We start from the raw sequence: 21556 nt of genomic DNA on the forward strand, positions 1-21556 counted from the left end.
ATCTGCTTCAATAGGAACTCCTACTCATAGGCACCAAATCCACTCTCACCAAAGGTGGAAACCTCTCTCTAACCATTGACCACACCAGTCTTCCCCTTCCACACAAGCAACCTTCACCTCATCTTGGACCGATCATCACATTTGACAAAATTGTAAAATCTTAATTCTTCCACCTCAGAAATATTTCCAAACTAAGGTCTTCACTTTCCCGTCTGGTCTTTGAAACCCTAGTACACATACATTGCTTCTTGACTGCAACTCTTTACTCTCCGGCATCAACTGTACATCCCCCGTAAGCTTCAAGTGGTCTAAAACTCTGCAGCTTGACTCCTCACTAGCAGGTCACCTCACCATCCCCAGGTCTAAGCTTTCTCTAGGGTTACTCCTAGGCTCTGGAACCCCTCCATCCTCAAACCATCCCTTTAAGTCTTCCATAAGGCCTAACCTTGGTTTTGTTTAATGGCTAATTGGTAAAGCATTATTGGGTCCATGAATTTTGCTATAGACAGTAACTCTATTGTATTGTTGTTATTACTTAGTAATTAACTTAATAGATCATCATACATATTTGCATACATTTTAAGATAGCCATGTGGGACAACCAATGTATCAAAGTAAGTAGCAAAAAATTATGTTTTATTCTAAAACCTCTAACATATTATTAAACATTTGTGCTGCGTTTTCCTTGATGCTACCATAGTTTTCTACAAACCCCAAAAGCCTCACTTGAGTAGTAGGCTATAGGCTGCATTGTCTGTTCGAGCGGATCTTGTCCTTACGATCTTACAAAAAAATGAAATGGACAAGGTCGAGAAAGACGTGCGCTGAACCGCCTCGCTGTCTCCACAACACATGTCTAGATTTTTTAGCCTATCAGAAGCCTTAATACCTCCATAGCACAGCGCAGCCTGATCATAGACAATTTGTGAGCGTGTATGTACAACGGACACAAATTTACCGCACTATAAAAAACAAGTATTAGGTTAGAAGGCTATTCACTCGGATTTCCGCACGCTTGCCAGGTGAGTGTTTGCGTTTTCCTTCTTTCTTTTTTATTCTATCTAACGTAATAGAGAAAATATCGCAATGAAACCGTATCCCATGCATAGGCTAGTGCAAACACAATGAAGTCTGCAGTTTTTGAAAAGCGGATGCTATAGAAGAAACACGAGATGAGCTGTATGGTCAGGGATAATATTGTCGAGGTTGTGGGTTCTTTTTTTAGCGTGGGTGTTTCGCCTATGTTGGACTGGGTGGTGTTATTTTTGACTAATGTGCTTTTAGGCCATAGACAGATCTTTTTTCAACCATAGTATCAAATATGAATAGACTATATAATATTTGCAGGTTCACCAAAAATAGCCAGCAAATCAATGGTGTCCGCGTCATTAATGCGGTTTCAATGGATTTGAATACTTCTAGGTCATGTTTACATGTATCAAATAAATCCCTTACTGGTGAATGAGATCAGCAAACTCATTATGTAGGATACCGTTTGATATATACTTTCATTAAATAACTGACAAAATATTGTCAGGTAATCGATTTGGTGCAGTCCATGACAATTATGTGTTTATGCCTGACCATGCACTTACCACACATTGCCTACTGCCAGCTAGTCCGAAATGAACTTTAATGTAAATGATTTTGACAAGCATTAGGTAGGCCTGTTGATGTAAGCAGACATGACCAGTCAGGCATATCCTAGAAAGGTTATACTGACAGAAGAATCAGGGGAAACCCATTAGAATAGCTAAGAATCATTTCTAATCTTTTTGGAACTTCTGTGTTTAAGAACCACCATGTCGCTGTATCCATCACTGGAGGACATGAAGGTGGATCAGTTCCTACAGGTAAAACCTACTTCTGTTTCAGCATATATTGCATATTTTCAACCGAACTGCACTGTTATTGAGCACATTAGGTTATAGCTCATATCACCAATTTATTTGTCAGGCTCGAAGTAATGCGTACTCAGCCAGTCCTACCAAGACACCAGCTTTACCTGCTCTACAGAATTCCCCCAATTCAAATACTGTGGAGGAAAAGACAGGTAACCCTACTTAGACATCCACTATCAATTAAGTCCCAATTTATTATCATGTCTGTGTGATGATTTTACTTCCCTTTGATGTACTGTAAAATATGATCTGGGGTCAAATGGGAAGTAATGAATGACATTACTTTAGCTTGCCTGTTGATGTTGGTTGTTTCACAGGGCTCTACAACAAACTGTACCCTGAGCTCTCAGAGTTCATGGGGCTTAACCTCAGTGAGGACACCCTTCACCAGGCACTGTCTGTTGTCCCAGCAGAAGAATTTTCTGGGGTAGGTTTATTTTTATTTTTACTTGGACCACTGGCAAAATCACTCACTCGTCAATTAATTGATCTGTAATTATATCCAAAAGTGCTACTTAGTGTCAGGGTAGATTTTGCTTTCTTGTTTAGTATAAACTTGAATTTATTAGTCCTGAATTAAAAGTATAATGGACTCCAATCTTTGTGTTACATCATGCTTTTTGTTTTAGTGTAAAAACCTCTAGTTTGCTATTTAAAAACATCATGTCCTTGGTGGCTCTTTAAAATATGGTATTTTTCAGGCAGTGGCTCAGAGGACATCCGCTTTGAGCTACATGAATGCTCCGATCACAGGAAATGATTGTGGCATCCGCAGGGCTGAGATCAGACAGGGTATTCGGGAGGTCATCCTCTGCAAGGACAGCGATGGAAAGATTGGACTTCGCCTAAAATCTGTGGACAATGTAAGATGCTTGTACTTTTCAGTACCAAGCCGAGGAATATAGAAAAACCTAGTTAGGAGTATAATAGGAGAATATCCTTTTAATAATATTGAAACTATGTCACTTAATTGTATTGAAAATATGTATGGGTCCTTTTAGCAAACCTCTTTATGGTTTCACTTTTGTATTCAGAAAAGTTCCTTTTGGATATAAAGTTAATTGTAAAATGATTCACAGCTGTAATGGCTGTCAAATGTGATTCCAGCAAATTAACTCTGGGGTGTGAAGACAATGCAATCACTTTGTATATCTTAGTTGGAATAAAAAGTATACTTTTTCTTCCATTTTCAAAACTTGGAATAAATGTATAGATCCAAAGTGTAATAATCCATCATAATCCCTTTTAAGACTTAGTTTAAAGTCAACCTATTGCGAAGATGGTTAACTGACCTTTCTACGGGGCATGTGCAGTAAACGGGAAAAAAAAGGTCCTCCCGGTTTATACAACAAGAGAAACAGACTCTGGGCGATGCATGCGGGTTGGCTAGTGCAACACAGTACACAGGCAGCAGTACCACCAAGAAGGAAAATATAGAGTGGAGGAGCAAAGAAGGCATCTGCACTGGCAACATGGTCTCATTGGAATACGTGGACTATTTTACGTAAATATTTGACAGATTAATTCGTAAAATATATTACGTTAAAATAAGTCATGTTAAAAAATAGCGATTGGCAGGCTGTGTTTCAAACTTGTGTCCCTCAGCTCCACAGACGGGTGCTGCTTCTCCAAATAGGAACTTCCTGTTAGGGGTGGCGAGTAGTGGTGTTACAAGGTCAATATGTAACTGGTGATTTTCTTTCTAACTATAACCCAAAACCTAACCCCAATGCAGTGATACCTAACCTTAACCCCAGTGCTGTGATACCTGACCCTAACCAAACCTTTTACCCATATGATCATACCAGTGCGATCAGTCTAGAGTGGCCCCTGAAACGTAACGATCACACCGGTGTGATTAGAAAGGATTGTTTAGAACGCATTATTAGCATGCCTAGGTATGAGTGATGTAATGAGAGAAGCTTGCAATGCAATGTATGTAGTCTTCCTTAGCTGGCAAGATGACTGTGTTCGTGTAAACCGTCAGAAAGGCAGTCCAAGTAGCTAACGTGGGGTTCCCCTTAGTAATTGTTCATGCGAAAAAAGCTCAACATAATCTTCAAAAATCTGGTCAGACCGCGCTGTTATTTATTCACATTTAGCTCAAACAGTGTTTATAACTTTATGTCCTCATTGTAATTGTTTCAAGATCTACACTATGATATTAACAAGGAAGCACACGTTCAAATCAGGACAAGAAGGGTTACTTATATACCAGGCAGCACTAGCAGTGATATTTTTCTAAAATGAATATAATACCATTGACACTAAAACGAATGATATTAGCGACTAGAACATCATATCCTGGTAGAGCTGACAACCGGTCAAAGTCATTGTGTAAAAACTCTAGAAGTTACGTTGTCCATTTGTGGCTGCTGCTATGTTTGTTTATCAACCAAACATAGAGAAAGATGATGGACGTCTACCAGACAGATTTGCCATTAATGGAAAACTATGATTTGTCCCTCCCCTATATATCACTGTAAACTGAACTATGTATTTAAATAATATTTATAAGACGCAATGAAAGTAAATAGCGCATTTTTAAGTTTCTGCCCATTGCCTCATGATGGTTTAATCCAGTCCTCTGCAGTGACACTTCATGCAGGTATGCATAAATACAGTGCTTGTGTGAGAATCTGAGGGAGTCTGTCGTTGGTGGGTGTGACTAGTTCAAACAAAGGATATGTTAGACATTTCTTTACTTCTACCGCTCAATACAATAAGACACATTTATAACCGTCACCAATCTTCATTTTCGTTGCATTACAGGTCACACTTTGTTAACTAGTGGTTAGCTGTCGTTTGCTAGCCACCTACAGTAACATCAACCAGTGTTTTCAGCTGTTTGAGTTCGAGTCAATGAGAGAAGCTTGCAATGCAATGTATGTAGTCTTCCTTAGCTGGCAAGATGACTGTGTTCGTGTAAACCGTCAGAAAGGCAGTCCAAGTAGCTAACGTGGGGTTCCCCTTAGTAATTGTTCATTCGAAAAAAGCTCAACATAATCTTCAAAAATCTGTTTTATTTACTGATCGTATTTGTTCATTACTAAATAGGCAAGATTCGGAATTCATAATTTGTAAAACTTTTGAGAGCTTCTGAATAATTACGTGAAGAAATGATATACACCCCCCTATTGCCTGATAGCTTATGTTTTATTGATATAACAAGTGTAGTGCGTCAGTATCTTTTGCGCCACAATCTATAGAAAAAGGGCAGCAATTTTTACGGTTGGACAATAATTATTCAATATACTTTTTTAACAGTACTACTACTGTAACGGTAGTAGGTTGCTAATATAATTCAAACCAAACATCATCATCATCATCATTTTCTTCCGCTTATCCGGGTCGCGGGGGCAGCAGTCTAAGCAGAGATGCCCAGACTTCCCTCTCCCTAGACACTTCCTCCAGCTCTTTCGGGGGGACACCGAGGCGTTCCCAGGCCAGCCGGGAGACATAGTCCCTCCAGCGTGTCCTAGATCTTCCCCGGGGTCTCCTCCCGGTGGGACGGGACCGGAACATCTTCCCAGGAAGGCGTTCCGGAGGCATCCGAAACAGATGCCCGGGAGGAGCAGCCCCTCTCGATGTGGAGGAGCAGCCGGCTCTACTCTGAGCTCCTCCCAGGTGACCGCTCATTTCGGCTGCCTGTATCCGGGATCTTGTCCTTTCGGTCATGACCCAAAGCTCATGACCATAGGTGAGAGTAGGAACGTAGATTGACCGGTAAATCGAGAGCTGCAGAGGCGTGTCAACCAAGACAGCCCCACAACATCCAGAAACTTGAGGTACTCAGGGCGGATCTCATCCACCCCCTTGCCACCGAGGAGTTTCTTGACCACCTCTGTGACTTCAGCCCGGGTGATGGACGAGTCCACCTCTGAGCCCTCATCCTCTGCTTCCTTTCAACCTCACGCACGATCTCAGGCTCTTTCCCCGCCAGCGAGGTGACGTTCCACGTCCCTAGAGCTAGTTTCCATGTCCAGGGATTGAGTTGTCTAGGCCCCCGCCTTCGACTGCCGCCCAATCCTCTCCGCACCAGCCCCTCATGGTCCCTCAAGCAGGTGGTGAGCCCACGGGAAGGCGGCCCCGCGTGAAACCAAACATTAGATGCATAACTAGTAAGCAGCGTGGTGTTTTTGGGAAGCTGTGGATGAATTGTATTGTGACGTCATAATCACATTCTGGAACTCTGGTACACATTCTGAGTGAGTACTGAAATCACGAGCAAAAGAACTCACGCTGGGGGCCGTTAAGGGATATTTGAAACTTTACGCGTGAAGTTAAGTGACAGGTTATCCTAACTTTTTTCATTTTCAAAACTAACCCCAAACCTTTACCCTAACCATAACCCCAGTGCTATGATACTTAACATTAATCCAAACCATAACCCCAGTGCTGTGATACCTAAAGTTAACTGTAATGTTAAAATGCATTCTAGTGACATTGGTAAGGCCATTACTCATCCTGCCAAAACCCTTATCCCCTGAGTGGAGCAGTGAGTAGGATGCCTTTCTGCAGAGCTGAATGTTGCCAGTTCAAAACACAGCTTGGATGTTTGTGCAGTTTTGTAAAATACATATATATATGTTTGGTAGCGCACTGTAATGTAACCTAACGTAATGTACATACATGCAATCGGGGGCCATAGATTTACATAAAATAGTCTGCATGTTCCAATGAGCCCAGGTTTGCCCTGCTCAGGTTAAGCCTGTCCTGGTGACTGTACTTCTGTTGAATATCAGTGTTGCTTGGCAGGGTGTGTTTGTTCAGCTGGTACAGGCGAACACTGCCGCCTCTTTGGGCGGCCTGCGCTTCGGAGATCAGGTGCTGCAGATAAATGGGGAGAACTGTGCCGGGTGGAACACGGATAAGGCCCACAAGGTGCTGAAGAATGCTAATGCTGAGCGGATAGCCTTTGTTGTACGAGACAGGTGAGCTCCCATCAGCCATTCATAATTCAACTGAAGATCCAGTTACACCAATTAATTATTGACATTGCCTGGTTAATCATGGAGAGCAGTGTGCCAAAACATTACTCTAGCTGCTACAGTTCTTATATTACTATCCTGTATTTTGTGATAGTGTTGAACTGTTGTTTCCTGAATGCCCCCCTCTGTCAGACCATTTGAGCGCACAATCACCCTGCACAAGGACGTCAACGGCCAGCTGGGTTTTATCTTCAAGAAGGGGAAGATCACCTTCATTGTGAAGGACAGTTCAGCTGCCCGCAACGGCCTCCTGACTGATCACCACATCTGTGAAGTCAATGGGCAGAATGTCATTGGACTGAAGGTAACCCAGCTGACCTGATTTGTGGCCTCAGTGGTAGTAAAAATGTACTATTTTCAAGTATTGTATGCCTTGACAATGGAGGAAATTACACACAATTATTAACATATGCATGTGCCATGAAGAGAAAGAACACCCAGTGCTGTGGATATAGTATTTGCACCCTGTCTGATTTTCTGCAAATCATCCATATTTAATGTGTTTCTTTTGTTGTTTGTTGTGTCTTTCTTTGTTTTGTGTGCAAGGTAATCAAACATGCAACCTTCAGGTGTGTAAAGCTTATTGATCCCCCAGGAATTCCCTAGGTAACCGGTGTATCCGGTTAACAGGGTTCATGACTACACTATCAGAGAGACACAGGGCAGGAATGGGATTCATGGCAGCTTAGCGTAAACCATTCACTAAGAAGATGACACAAGGCAGATCAGTTGACCCAAATGCGGACACAAAGGCAGAATAGGTTCCGTGTAATACATTTAATCACAGAATCAGGGAAAAGCAGTCTCCTAGTCAGTGGGTATGCAAAGGTTGTACAACAGAGTAGAACAGCAGAGGGACACTGGGGCAGACAGGCTCATTGGTCAGTGGACAGGCAGAGGTCAGTAACTGGAGCAGATGGTTAGAGGGACACTGGGGCAGACAGGCTCATTGGTCAGTGGACAGGCAGAGGTCAGTAACTGGAGCAGAAGGTTAGAGGGACACTGGGGCAGACAGGCTCATTGGTCGGTAGACAGGCAAAGGTCAGTAACTGGAGCAGAAGGTTAGAGGGACACTGGGGCAGACAGGCTCATTGGTCGGTAGACAGGCAAAGGTCAGTAAATGGAGCAGAAGGTTATAGGGCAGAGAGGCTTGTAGTTGGAGACAAAACAGGCGGGAAGACAGAAACACAATATGGGTAACAGGGTAACCACTTGTAACAAGGAACACTGGAAATGACTGTACTGGTCAAGACGGTATGGCAACTGCCAGAATAGAGAACAGGGGTTAATGGGGAACCAGGAACACCTGGTGTGGGGTGGAGATATGACAACAGGTGAAACACATCAGGGCGTGACCGATGAACATGAATCCTCGTCTCAAGTTTGCTGAAAGGCACTTGGAGTACTTCAAGAGTTTTGGAACACTTTTTGCTGGACTGTGTAAGCTAAGCCAGCCTAGAAGAGTGAATGTCTCTTACTGAGTGAGTGAGTGTCTGAATGCCTTGAATGCCTTGTTAAATAGCGTAGTGGTTAGAGAGACAGACTACAGAGCAGCAGGTCTCGCGTTCACCTCCTGTCACTGAAAACATATTATGCCTGAGGATGTGTTCAGGACAGACAAAAGCTTTGCTAGCTACAACCTTCTGTAGATACTTCATTGGAAGCCTAAAATAAAACAGTTCTGATGGATATTAGGATCTGTTCAGGATAGACAAACACTTCGCTGGCTATATGATTCTCTTGTCTTTTCACTTGACGAGAAAGTCAGTTATCATCGGCTAGCAGCAGGATATTATGTTGGCAGCACTCACATTTTCTTGATCACAATAAAAGCCATAATTGAAATTTACATGGCAATATAGTTAACAATCTAGTCTTCGAAAAAGAACAGACAAGAATAAAATTGGAACAGACATTAAACATAAACTGTACAGACTAGATTGAAAAATATATTATATTATATATTTCATTGATGGCTTTATTTTTTAAAAAGAAAATCAGAGTTATTGCTGCTAGCATAATATCCTGCTGCTAGAGGAATGGTAATAAAGCCTCAAATAGCCATCACTGTCGTCACCTATATTGATAAATACATTATCAGTATCATTCACAAACGGCCAGTATCAAAAGAGGATTTGTTTAGGATAGACAAAAACTTTGCTGGCTACAACCTTCAATAGCTACATTATATAAAAGCCTAAAATGAAACTGTTTGCTGTTATATTGCGACTCTTTCTGGTGGATTTTCAAATTATGTTTTAGGATTTGTTCAGGATAGATAAAACATGTGCTGACTACATGATTCTCTCGTCTCTTCACTTGACAAAAAAGTCTGTAATCGTCACCAATATATTGATACAGTAGTTATTGTATCAATGTCATTCACACATGGCTAATAAGCTGTTAAAACAGCCAGTGGAAAAAGCCATAAAGTTCATAAATGCTATTTGTGGTGGAGGTAAACTTAATAAGAAACGTTACTCAGTTTAACACAATGCTTAATGGTGTGTAACGAAATATTCCGACTTGAGATTGTTACTGCATGACAAAAATATATAATGTCAAGTGGCTATACCGACATCCAGCAAACATCTACCTTGGTGGTGTAGTGGTTAAAGAAATAGCCTTTCACGTGGACGAACCGAGTTTGAATCTCAGGAGGGTAACAACAATCAACATTTTTTATTGCAGGCCGGCTGAACTAGGCTTGCCTGGTTTCTTGTTTATATACAGATGGGTCCATGGCGCTGTTATGTCTGAGTGATCTATTTCCATTAGATATTAGCGAATACTGCCCAATTGCATGTATCAGAGACGTCAGAACTCATAGTACCACACCATGTATTATCACCCAAATTAATTGAATAAGCCTTCTTTCAAGACTTTTACCTATGTTACTTTGACTGCATTTCTGCTATTCCAGAAGCTGAACTGTCAATTGAATATTTGATGTTTTTAATTGCTGATAGACATTTACCATGCAAGAGAATGAGAATTAAAAACATATTCAAACCATGGTTCACTTCTAACATATCTGATACTATTCATTAAAAAGAATGTACTTACACACCTGTTGTCCATGAATAAGTGACTCTGACTGCCTTTCTGCTTTTTCAGAAGCCGAACTAGCACTTCAACTATGGCTAAACCTGACATTTTGTAAAACTGTCTGGAAACAGCACATTGGACTCATTGTAACATGTTTTGCAGGCTCCCTACAAACATAATACATTTCTGCCTGACACCATCGTTTATTGGGAAACTGAATAAAGATACAATGCTCTGGGCTTTCTGCAAAACCTGATATCGCAGGAGTCAGAAAAAAAAGGGGATGCATGCGATCATTTGTGTTGAGAGGGTAATTCAATGAGCAACACTGTTCTCTGCATACCTGTGGGAAGAAAAATGTTGTTCCTAACACAGAGAACAGACACTGGTGATGTTTATCAGAAAATAAATAAGATGTTAAGGCAAAACAACAGGGAAGGCGAGCCAGCAAAGTCATGGGCTTTCTAATGTCGTGCCTCTAGGATGTGGATACAGGCATGGAATCAGCACCCTAAACAAACTCTGGGGCAGAGAAAAACCACAGGCGGTCAGGTCAAATTTTTACTCTGACCATTCTCTCCTCTCTACTGGCCCTCTGAGCTCTTTTTATGGAACACCCCTCAGTGTTCAGGTCTTGCTTCATATGCCAGAACTAGCCAAGCGTAGCTCTTCCAGCACTCTGTGAAGTGTTAGCAGGGGACCTGCACAGTCCTCCATGTGGATGATCAAATCGTTGATCTAGTCAGCGGTATATTTAAAGTGGGGCCCTGGCTGAATTTCCATAAGGTGCTGGAATGTTTACTGGGACTCTGTGAAGCCCGAATGGGATACTGTCACAATACTGAAGTGCTGAAAGCCCAGGGGGAAAGCTGAGGGGAAAAGTGGCACCTGTCCACTTGGGGAGTGGGGTAGCTGTCCAATCTGGAGACCTTGTTAAGGTCTGAAAATCAATGTAGAATCAGAGGGTTTTCGGACCATGATAATATAATAATAATAATGAAGCAATTCATTTATATAGCGCTCTTCAAGGACCCGAAAACGCTTTACAAAATGAACATGAAACAGAAAGAAACAACAAATACCATGAGAAAACAATGAAAACAGGGAGAGTGGGATTGGGCATGGCGATGGGTAGGCGATTTTGAACAGATGAGGCGTTGAGGCATTGCTGGAAGATGGGGATAGTTTCAGAGTCACAGATGGTTTTGGGGAGAGAGTTCCAGAGCCTAGGAGAAACCCTTGGGAATGCCCTGTCACCAAAGCCTTTGAGCTTTGACTTGGGATTTATGTGGTGGCCTGCAGTACTGGAACGGAGTGAATGTGTAGGTTGATATGGAAGGTCGGAGAGGTAGGCAGGGGCGATATTGTTTAGGGCTTTATGTGTCAATAGGAGGATCTTGTAGTTGATGCGTTGGGAGATAGGAAGTCAGTGTAACTCACAGAGAATAGGGGTGATATGCTGCCAGGACTTGGTGTGAGTCAGTAGTCTGGCCGCAGAGTTTTAAACCATTTGGAGTTTATGGAGGGATGTAGAGTTGATGCCGGTGAGTAGGGAGTTGCAGTAGTTGCAGGTCTGAGTTTGGTGATGTTGTGGAGGTGGAATAGTTAAGGTTTTCAGTCTGTTTAATGTGCTGATGAAAGGAGAGTGTAGAGTCCAGAATGATGCCAAGGTTACGTGCGTGGGGGGATGGGGAAACAACGGTGTCATCGATGCTGAGAGTGAAAGTGACAGTTTTGGTGAGGGTAGATTTGGTTCCAATGAGTATGAGTTCTGTTTTGTCACTGTCTAGTTTGAGGAAGTTGTCCTTCATCCATGCTTTTATTGCAGTCAGGCAGGATTCAATATGGGTCATAGGTGGGTTGGTGAGAGATTTGGTTGCTATATACATTTGTGTGTCATCAGCATAGCAGTGGAAATTGAGAATTGAAGTGACGGAGGATTTGACCAAGGCGAAAGATGTTGATGATGAAGAGTAGGGGACCAAGTACTGGGCCCTTGGGGACACCTTGAGTAATTGTGGCTGAATCTGACTTTTGGCCTTTGAGTGAGATGAAATGGGTTTGGTTAGTGAGATAGTTCAGCCAGGAGAGTGCAGTTCCCTCAACACCCTGCGCCTCGAGCCTGGTGAGCAGAATCTGGAGGATAACGGTGTCAAAGGCAGCACTCAGGTCGAGGAGAATCAGGATATTGAGGGAACCGGCATCAGCAGAGAGGAGAAGGTTGTTGACAACTTTTAGGAGTGCAGTTTCTGTACTATGTATTGGCCGGAAACCAGACTGAAGAGGCTCATATAGATTATTTTTGAGGAGGTAGGTTTGTAGCTGTGAGGGAGCAATTCTTTTGCCAGGAAGGGGGTGTTTGAGATGGGGCAGAAATTGTTAAGGATGGTGGTGTTTAGTCCAGGTTTCTTTAGGATGGGGTGACAGCAGCAGCTTTATAGCAAGAGGGGACAATACTGTTGGTGAGGGAGAGGCTGACTATGCTTGTGATGTGTGGACAGAGAGCAGGTATGGAGGCTTTAATCAGAACTGTGGGAAAAGGATCGAGAGAGCAGGTAGTATTTTTTTATTTCATAAGTTTAGTGATGTAAGGGGAATCAACCTGACTGAATGGGGAGAGGTGAGAGTCCTGGGTAGCAGGTGGATAGATTTGGAGATTGACAGTAGGGGGGGCAATGGTAGATTTATTAGATAGTGAGGAGTTTATTGTTGTTATTTTATCTTTAAAGAACTGCAAAAAAGAGTTGGCACGTTTAGTGGAGGGGCTAAGAGGGAGTCATTGCAAGGCTGAAGTAGTTTGCTGACTGTAGAGAACAGAGTCCGGGAGTTCATATTAGAGCTATTGATTATGTTTGAGATGTAGGAGGGCCTGGTAGCACTTAGGGCGTCTCTGTAAACTGAAAGGTGGAGTTTGTAGGCATCTGTGTAAACAGTGACCCCCGATTTTCTCATCCGGCGTTCAAGGGGGATACAGAGCTCCGATGTAAACCAGGGGGATGAGGAGGAGGAAAAAAACATTTCTAGTTTTATTGGGGCCAGAGACTTGAGGAAGCCATAGCAGTTTTGAGCTGGTTTGCTTGTTCTTCAGGTGATATGGGACTCTTAATGACAAGCTGAGAGTCTCTGATTGACCATTACATCTGGGTCTATGTGAAAGGGGTGTTGGATGACCTGAGTTCTGCTGGGGGTCTCTGAGAACACCTTAACCAGCGTAGTCTCGCGTAGCCAGAACTTTGGTAACAACAGTCTGGTAACAATCTTTTTCTTGCACATTCTAAAATGAAGAAAAAAATTATACTGGGGAGTTTAAAGAATGTTCTCTTTAGACAACTTCACAACAAATACTATGTTTGGAAAGATGGGGATGACACTTGTGTTTCTTAAGCGCTTTCATGTTGCCCTTTTTTGTAACTTTCATCAGCCTCTTACATTGGCAGTGAGGAATCTTTGCCCAATGTTTTTTAAAATAACTGTTTCAACTGTGTCATGTTCGAGGGCTTTCTTGCATGGGTGGCCTGCCTCAGATTCCCCGACTGAATTTCTTGGATTCAGATCTGGGGTTTGACTCAGCCATTCCATAACTCTCCATCTCTTATTTTTGAGCCCTGTATGTTTTGGGTCATTGCCATGTTGCAAGATCCATGTTCAGTTTAACTTCAGCTTTTGTCCTGGTGGCCTGACATTCTCCTCAAGAATTAAATGATACAGTAAGGAATTAATGGTTGTCTCAATTATGTCAAGATGGCCAGGCCCTGAGGCAGCCCCAAACCATAATGGCACTGCCCCCATGGTTTACGGTTGGCATTAAGTTCTTCTGTTCAAAGGCAATGCAGCCAAACAACTTCAACTTTGGCTCAGCCTCAATAGGTCTTTTGAACTTGACATGATGTGTTGCCACACACTAAATTGTAAATATAAAACCACACCAGGCTTCTAATCTTTATGGAAGTCTGGACTCTCCAAAGTCATTCTGTAATGATGTCCTAATCATGTCCTAATGATGTCCTAACCTTTTTGGTGCACCTTCAAATATGTAAAAAAGACAGCCCTGGTCTGGATGGGGTGCCGCCCTGGTCTGTGAACATTTTCTTTCGGATTCCCACCCGATTAGACAGAACAAGCAGCACTCTGGCAAATGCCTTGGAGGTCACTTTGCAAAGGGATATGGCCTTTGTATACCAAGTCACCTAGTCCACCACAAACTTTGAGAGGTTTTGCAGGGTATGAATCATAAAGGCTTCACACCTTTTTAAGAAAAAGTCTAGGTCTATTTCCTAAATGTTTACCTGTTTTTATTTCTGGTTCCAGGACTCGCAGATTACAGACATCCTGAACTCCGCTGGTGGCGTGATCACTATAACTGTCATACCCTCCATCATCTTTGAGCACATGACAAAAAAGTGAGTGTTATGTTTCTGAGAGAGCATCATGTTTCTGAGAGAGCATACATACGTGTTGTCAAATGATGACTGGTGACACAAAATGAAAAGAAATCTATGTGTTGGTCTGTAAAAGAAATCTTTTGAAAAACTATCACTCCACTACTACTGTAGATATGTTATAAAAATATAAGGAGATTGAAAGAATATTGCTAATGAACCACTAATCTCTGGGTTGTTCAAACAGAAATACTGGGACAACACATGAGGGGTGGAAATGGGTATGGGAATATGGGAATTTGCTAAATATAAGGATGTCTTTGTAGGACACCAGTCTCACAAGCCCAGACCTCAATACTCCTCACTGCCCGGTTCTTTTTTTTCTGGGGAAACCACATTTCACTTCTCTAGAGACACTGTAATGCCCAGATGCACATTATATATATACTGTACCTTATAATTTAAAGAACAATGTCTAAAAAATAAATACAAAATGTCAATTATGATTCCATTTTGTACAAACAAAAATACACTAGTTACACACATAGCTGTCACTAACAGTAACACTCTCAGTAACAGGCAGAAATATGTAACGATTACTTATTTGCTATTTATTTATCTTGGTTAAATGTACTGACTTGTGGCCTAGGGTCCTGTGGTCTAAGATGCTGCTAGGCCACCACCACCACCACAGCATCTACTGTTGGGTCAGATTTTTTTTCATTTAGTGGGAATGAACAGTATGTCAAGTATCTCATTGTTGCATATTTAAAAATACCCTTATGCAATGACCCATTAAATGGTTAAGCATTTTTGAATAAATGGTTTAGTGGTCAGTCAGCAATCATACTTATCCAGAGCAACAGAGAAATTAGTGTGCCTTGCTCAAGGGCACAACAACATATTTTTCATGTTGTTAGCTCTGGGTTTTAGCTGACAATCTTAATCACTGTAATGCACATTAAGTTCATTCAACTAAGGTAAATATACAACTCTGTTTCCAAAAAAGATGGGACACTGGGTAAAATGCATTTGCTGGCATCAGGGATGGGCAGTATTTATGATAAATGTATTTCAAATACACATTTCAAATATAAAATAGGATTTTGTAATTAGATAGGGTTAATGAAAATTGCTTCATATTTTGTATCAAAATAATTTAGTGTTTTTTTAGTTTAAAATACTGTAAAATACTTTGAGAATTCTACATGATGACATCATAAAATGCTACCTCTGATTGGTGCCTACTCAGTAATTTGCCCAGACTTGTTGAGATCAGAACAGAAAATCAATCCATACCCGAAGAAGGTCAAGGTGAGAAACTTGTACAGTAAGTTGACTGCTTTCCATTAATGTTTAGCATAAATTGCTAACATTTTTAACAGTTAATTTTAAGTTTTGGTGTTCGTTTGAGTAGCCTAGGCTAAATCGTTTACCAATTTAGGTAATGTGCTAGATAACTATTTGACCCAAGTTGCAGCCCTCACAGGTAACTTGGGTAACAGGTTGCTTGCTACTTTCAGCCTATGTTAAGTTTTCATCGGTTGTGCACGAAGATACGAGATAGTGTACGAGATTGTACCCTGATTGAAGTAGAGAGTAGGATCATGATTCTGCATACCATTGCATGAATGACTGCCTGACATAATTTATTATTATATTTATGATTAACAATCAAATTATTCATTATTAGAAACTAGTTGCTATGAATAAGGGTGCCATCAGTTGTCTTCTTATGAATTACTTGTTTTGTTTGTCATTGAGTCAGTGATGCTGATGCAAAGTAGTCCCTTCATTACCAAACACCAAGTAACTAAATTAGGATAGAATTATGAGTCATTAGCAAACATTTAACTGTTGGTTACTTTGAAACTAACCTTCATCTGGGTTATCACAGGGATATGTGAATATTTGATCTGTTAACAATAACATATCTATAGAATATCAAACAAGTCAAAAGTATGTGCACACAAAATACATTTTGTGGTTGTATATTGGTGGCCTAGGTTCCACATTTACTAATCGTCTTCCGGGAAATAGTCATTTTCCATTATAGATTGATGGAGTAGTGATGCTAATGCAACTTATTTGCCAAGAGTAGAAGGCTTATGGAATTAATTTTTACTTACAAACCTCAAAATACAAAACTTCTCACAGTAAACCTATCAAAAGTCAGAGAATGCACAAAGAAAGATGCATTTCAGCCTCACAGCAGGACATTTGTCACTGTTGTACATATAAAAATACAACTCAAGTTGAATTTACACAAATGTTTGGTTACAGAATTGTAACTTTGTAAAATGTGTTCAGACTTTATTGTACAAGCTTGTCTTGACCTTAGAATAGAAGGTTCCATCTGACATTTTTGTTAAAATTGAGTTATTTAAATCCATATTTTAACCATGTAAGTTTAGCTGTGCTAGTTTGTGTGTTAGGTAGTTGACTTGGGATAGTTCGCAAATTTAACAATACCATTAGAAACCTAACATTCAATGACTTTATTGATGATTTGTTAAAAAGAGATAGTAGTGAAGCGTAAGTTGAAGCATATTAGTTAGCTATATTGCAGTTTGTTAATAGTATTTAACGTTGATAAATTATATAGCTAACACACTAGCTTACAAGCTAACCTCCATTAGCTACATGGTCCTAACTCGATAGCAAATGTACACAATCCGGTTAGCTACGGTGAATATAGCTAGCCAACTAGCTCCACATCAAGTTGCAAAGTGGCAAGTTAACGATAATCAATCAATCAAATGTATTTATAAAGCCCTTTTTACAACAGCAGTTGTCACAAAGTGCTTTACAGAGACACACAGCCTTAAACCCCAAGGAGCAAACAACAGTAGTGTTGGATTTCAGTGGCTAGGAAAAACTCCCTAAGAAAGCCGAATTTTAGGAAGAAACCTAGAGAGGACCCAGGCTCAGAGGGGTGACCAGTCCTCTTCTGGCTGTGCCGGGTGAGATATTAAGAGTCCAATTGGAATAATTAATACATTTTTCTGGGCTAAATCCAGAGTCTACTTAATTTTATGACCAGGTGGACAAGGACAGGGACAGCAACGGGCCCCCCAAACCAGGTACTCCGCAGGTGTGGACCAGGACCTCATGTCCTCCTAAAGTTTAAAACTGGAGGAGACTGAGAAAAGTTAGAAAGTGCATTCCTCATACCCCCAGCACAATAATATAGCAGCGTAACACCTTGGAACTGAGACGGGGGGTCCCGGCAACACTGTGGCCCTACCCGGGGGAGGCCCCGGACAGGGCCCAACAGGCAGGAAATCAATCAACCCACATTGCCAGGCATCAACAAAAGGGACACCCACCAACCGCAACCACCCTGAATGAGGGCTGAGTATTGCCAGCAGCGTACAGCCCAATTGCACAAGTGCGCAACAGAGAGACAACAAAAGCCAGTGACTCTTCCCTCGAAAGGCATTGGAGGGAGGGCATCCCAGTGGCGACGAGAGCCCATCTGGCAAGACAGCAAGGGTGGACAGTATCAAGCCTTCTGGTCACCTTCATGCCCCCGGGCCAGGCTACACCTAATCATATACCGTGCTGTAGAGATTAGTTTTTAGTAGACACTTGAAAGTTTACTTTAAAGTTTGTTTAGAAATTCTAGGTACAATTAAAAGGCCTGCATCTTGCGATCGTAGGTTACGTGTAGGTATGTATGGCTGGATCATTTCAGCAAGGTAAGTAGCAAGTCCATGTATTGATTTATAGGTTAAGAGTAAAACCTTAAAATCAGCCCTAACCCTAACAGGCAGCCAGTGTAAGGACGCTAGGACAGGAGTAATGTGTTATATATTTTTTGTTCTAGTTAGGATTCTAGCAGCCGTGTGCAGCACTAATTTAAGTTAATTTATTAATTTGTCTGGATAACCAGGGAGAAGAGCATTGCGGTAATCTAGTCTAGAAGTAACGAAAGCATGGATGAATTTTTCTGCATCCGTTTTTGATAGAAAGTTTCTAATTTTTGCAATGTTTCGAAGATGAAAATAAGCAACTCATGAGACATATTTTATATGTTCTTCAAAGGAGAGGTCAGGGTCAAGGGTAACGCCAAGGTTTTTTACAGTTTTTTGGGATACAATCATGCAGCGGTCGAGGTTCACAGTGTGATCTGCTAACAACGCTCTTTGTTTTTTGGGTCCTAAAACGAGCATTTCTGTTTTCTTTGAGTTTAAGAGCAAGAAATTCTCTGTCATCCACTTCCTAATATCTGAAACGCATGCTTCCAAAGTAGCTAATTTAGGGGCTTCTCCATGCTTCATTGAAATATATAACTGTGTGTCATCAGCGTAACAGTGAAAATTTACATTGTGATTTCGGATTACATTGCCCAGAGGGAGCGTATATAGTGAGAACAATAATGGGCCCAGAACCGAGCCTTGAGGAACACCAAAGCATACCTTTGACTTGTCAGACGATATGCCATCCACACTAACAAACTGTTATCTTTCAGATAAATAAGATTTAAACCAGGCTAGAACATGTCCACATAGCCCAATATGGGTTTCCAGTCTCTTTAAGAGAAGGGAGTGATCAATAGTGTCAAAAGCAACACTAAGTTACTAACGATAACTCGCTAAGTAAACTTTTAATCGTCTTAGCTATCCATCTAGCAACTATATGTGCAGCTAGCTTGATTCATAGTAACTAACTAATGATATCGTCAACACACTAGCTAACTAACTAGTCAACGAGCTAACAAATCTAGATACCTTTTAGAGCTTTTATGTGTTCAGCAGTGCAGTCATTATGGCCATGTATCAATAACAGGGCCAGCTATAAAAAGCACTTAGACTTTTTTGTAGAAACTGTGACTATAAAATAGATAACAGAGAAGGTTCAGATTATGAGCATGGACACATACAGCAGGAGAGATAACAACTATGAAAGTAAAGAGAGAGTAAAAGACACAAATAGTGGGAAAAAGTGTAAGCAGAGACACAGAGACAAATGGGTGGGTATTGTCAGGCAGTACCTTATAAAAAATGATATATTGTGTTGTTACAGAAAAAAATATCACAATAACAGAATACTAACAATACAATATACTATATGAATAAATAATATTGTGATGCCTAGCTGTTCTTGTTGTATTGTTTTGTATCTCTAATAGCAGAGGGAGAAACAACAAAAGTTGCAGTGGCAGGAGAAACAGGATTTTCTTTCTGTAATTCAAATGAAAGACACAGACTTCCAATACAAGCAAGTACCTTTTGCTGCAGTGGCCCAGATTGTTTGGTCAGTGTCCATACAGTAAACAGTACTCTAAGTGCCATGGTTGACATGGACATCAGGGGCTCAAATGTACATCTGAGGTCAGACTCTGTCTCACCAACCATCATCTTGCCAAAGGCAAATAAAAAAAAACAACCAGAGGCCAAGAAGAGTGACCTCAGGTCAATGTTTAAGTACATGCCTGCTAAAATGAAAAGGAATAATAGTGATAGCTTTATGTAGAGTAAAAAAATAAAGACATGTTTAATGTATAAGGTGTTCCAAACTTGATGGTATTGCCTAACTGCATATGAATTGTTGAACATGTTGAATATAAATGTTTTAATAATTTCAAATATAAATATGATGTGTTATTCCTAAATCTTATAAAAGTATACATTTTTCACATGTAGTGTATGTGTTGGAACAATGTTTTGGTGTTAAGATATTCAGTTTGCAATATGGTTATATTTATTCCTTGAAACTAAAGGTTTGACATTGTGATAATGCGATGGAACTTTATTATTCGGTACCAGATCAGAGCTCTCAGAATTATAAGGTTCCATCTGCATTTGAACTATTCCAAAAAAAGATTTCTAATTGTCCCAGGATTTTGATATGACTTACAACTATGGTGATGGCTTGTTAAGCTATAAAAAATAAATATACTATGTAAAACCTTTGCTAACAGGGATATGAAATCTTTGATGCTCAATATCTCTGAATCATATTGAACGCAGATACAACCTTATAATTCTAAGCTCACGAAATACAGTTTTCAAGCACTTACCTAAATGTACAAGCTTGGAAAATGTCATTACAGTTATGAAAATCAGACTTGTGACCACATCCCTCAATATACAACCTTATTCTTTAAAACACAGGTGCACTGACTTTTGACCTGTTTCCATACATATCAGTCATAAGGACAATGTTGCTGTAAGTCACTAAAATATTGCTGTGGTTCTGGATAAAACTAACAATTTTATGCAATTATTTCAATTAAATTCTATACTGGTCATAAGTATACTGGTTTTTAAAATATTTTGTAATTACAAAACTCTGCACATCTTTGTGAGGATAATAACTGACAAACTATAAATCTTTTTCTCTCTGCTTGTCTCTAGGATGTCTTCCAGTATTGTGAAGAGCCTAATGGACCACTCTATTCCAGAGGTGTAAGGTTAGCAAGGATTTGACAGAAAATGATGATGCATTCCAATAACATGATTCATTTAGTAGAGGTGGTGATTCTGCTGAGTGATGCAAGTAACCACTGTCGCAAACATCCACCGTTCCTGAAACAGAGCAGTCATGTCTGCATACTAATGGCCTCACATCACTCCAAACCATAACCATGTTTCTGGGATTAGATTAACTGTGTAAAATCCTCCGTTTGTTTCAAGATGTAATATTAACCATACTGTGAGTATATATCCTGACATTACTGCAGCAACGGAATAAGTATATTTTATCTCATCCAACAAACTCGGGTTACTAGTTTAATTGAATAGATTATTGACTGAGACGATTCACCTTGTCTAAGTATTATTGAGGCCAATGTTTGGATTTGAGCTTTAATATAATTCCCTCATTTTAGTCAGTTGGAGGTTCAGTTCCACTTTTATGACTCTGTGCAGATGTTTTTTTTTTTTTTTTTAAGAGTTACTTAAAATATTATCACTGGTTGTTCTTGTATGTTTCACATTTATGCCTTCTAGTACATGTTGTAAGCTTTAAGAAGGACAACAAAAACTGAGATGGTTGCGGGTCTGATGATATCCTTTCATAAACCCGCCCACAATGAGATGTAGATAATGCAAATGGAATTGTTTAATCTCAGCTGTATGATGACATACTTAGTCCATTCCTATTCATGGGTTAAAAAGCCCTGCATGATCCGTTGTCATTAACTTTTCATCTCCACACAAAGAATACAAAATAAAGTTACCAGAACATCTCAGATTAACCTAAATAAAGCCATATAAACTTTCCTCTGTAT

At 40.5% G+C, this 21556-nt stretch overlaps 1 protein-coding gene across 1 annotated transcript; it reads left to right on the forward strand.

Moving 5' to 3' along the window:
- The first annotated feature begins 827 nt into the window (after nucleotides 1-827).
- On the forward strand, nucleotides 828-21548 carry sdcbp (syndecan binding protein (syntenin)). The gene is made up of 9 exons (XM_010906084.5): nucleotides 828-1022; nucleotides 1796-1853; nucleotides 1957-2053; nucleotides 2219-2328; nucleotides 2603-2764; nucleotides 6660-6835; nucleotides 7025-7196; nucleotides 14249-14340; nucleotides 20682-21548. Exons 2-9 carry the CDS (start codon nucleotides 1803-1805, stop codon nucleotides 20734-20736), a joined length of 915 nt encoding a protein of 304 aa, XP_010904386.3. The 5' UTR covers nucleotides 828-1022; nucleotides 1796-1802; the 3' UTR covers nucleotides 20737-21548.
- The last annotated feature ends 8 nt before the right edge of the window (nucleotides 21549-21556 follow it).

This window comes from Esox lucius, chromosome 21, assembly GCF_011004845.1.
Source record: "Esox lucius isolate fEsoLuc1 chromosome 21, fEsoLuc1.pri, whole genome shotgun sequence".
Classification (NCBI taxonomy): domain Eukaryota; kingdom Metazoa; phylum Chordata; class Actinopteri; order Esociformes; family Esocidae; genus Esox; species Esox lucius.

Bases quoted from the DNA above. Each gene is read 5' to 3' on its own strand.
- sdcbp (XM_010906084.5), top strand. From the start codon at position 1,803: ATGTCGCTGTATCCATCACTGGAGGACATGAAGGTGGATCAGTTCCTA. The intron at 2,054-2,218 runs GTAACCCTACTT...GTTGTTTCACAG, and splicing joins TACTGTGGAGGAAAAGACAG to GGCTCTACAACAAACTGTAC. The intron at 14,341-20,681 runs GTGAGTGTTATG...GCTTGTCTCTAG, and splicing joins TTTGAGCACATGACAAAAAA to GATGTCTTCCAGTATTGTGA.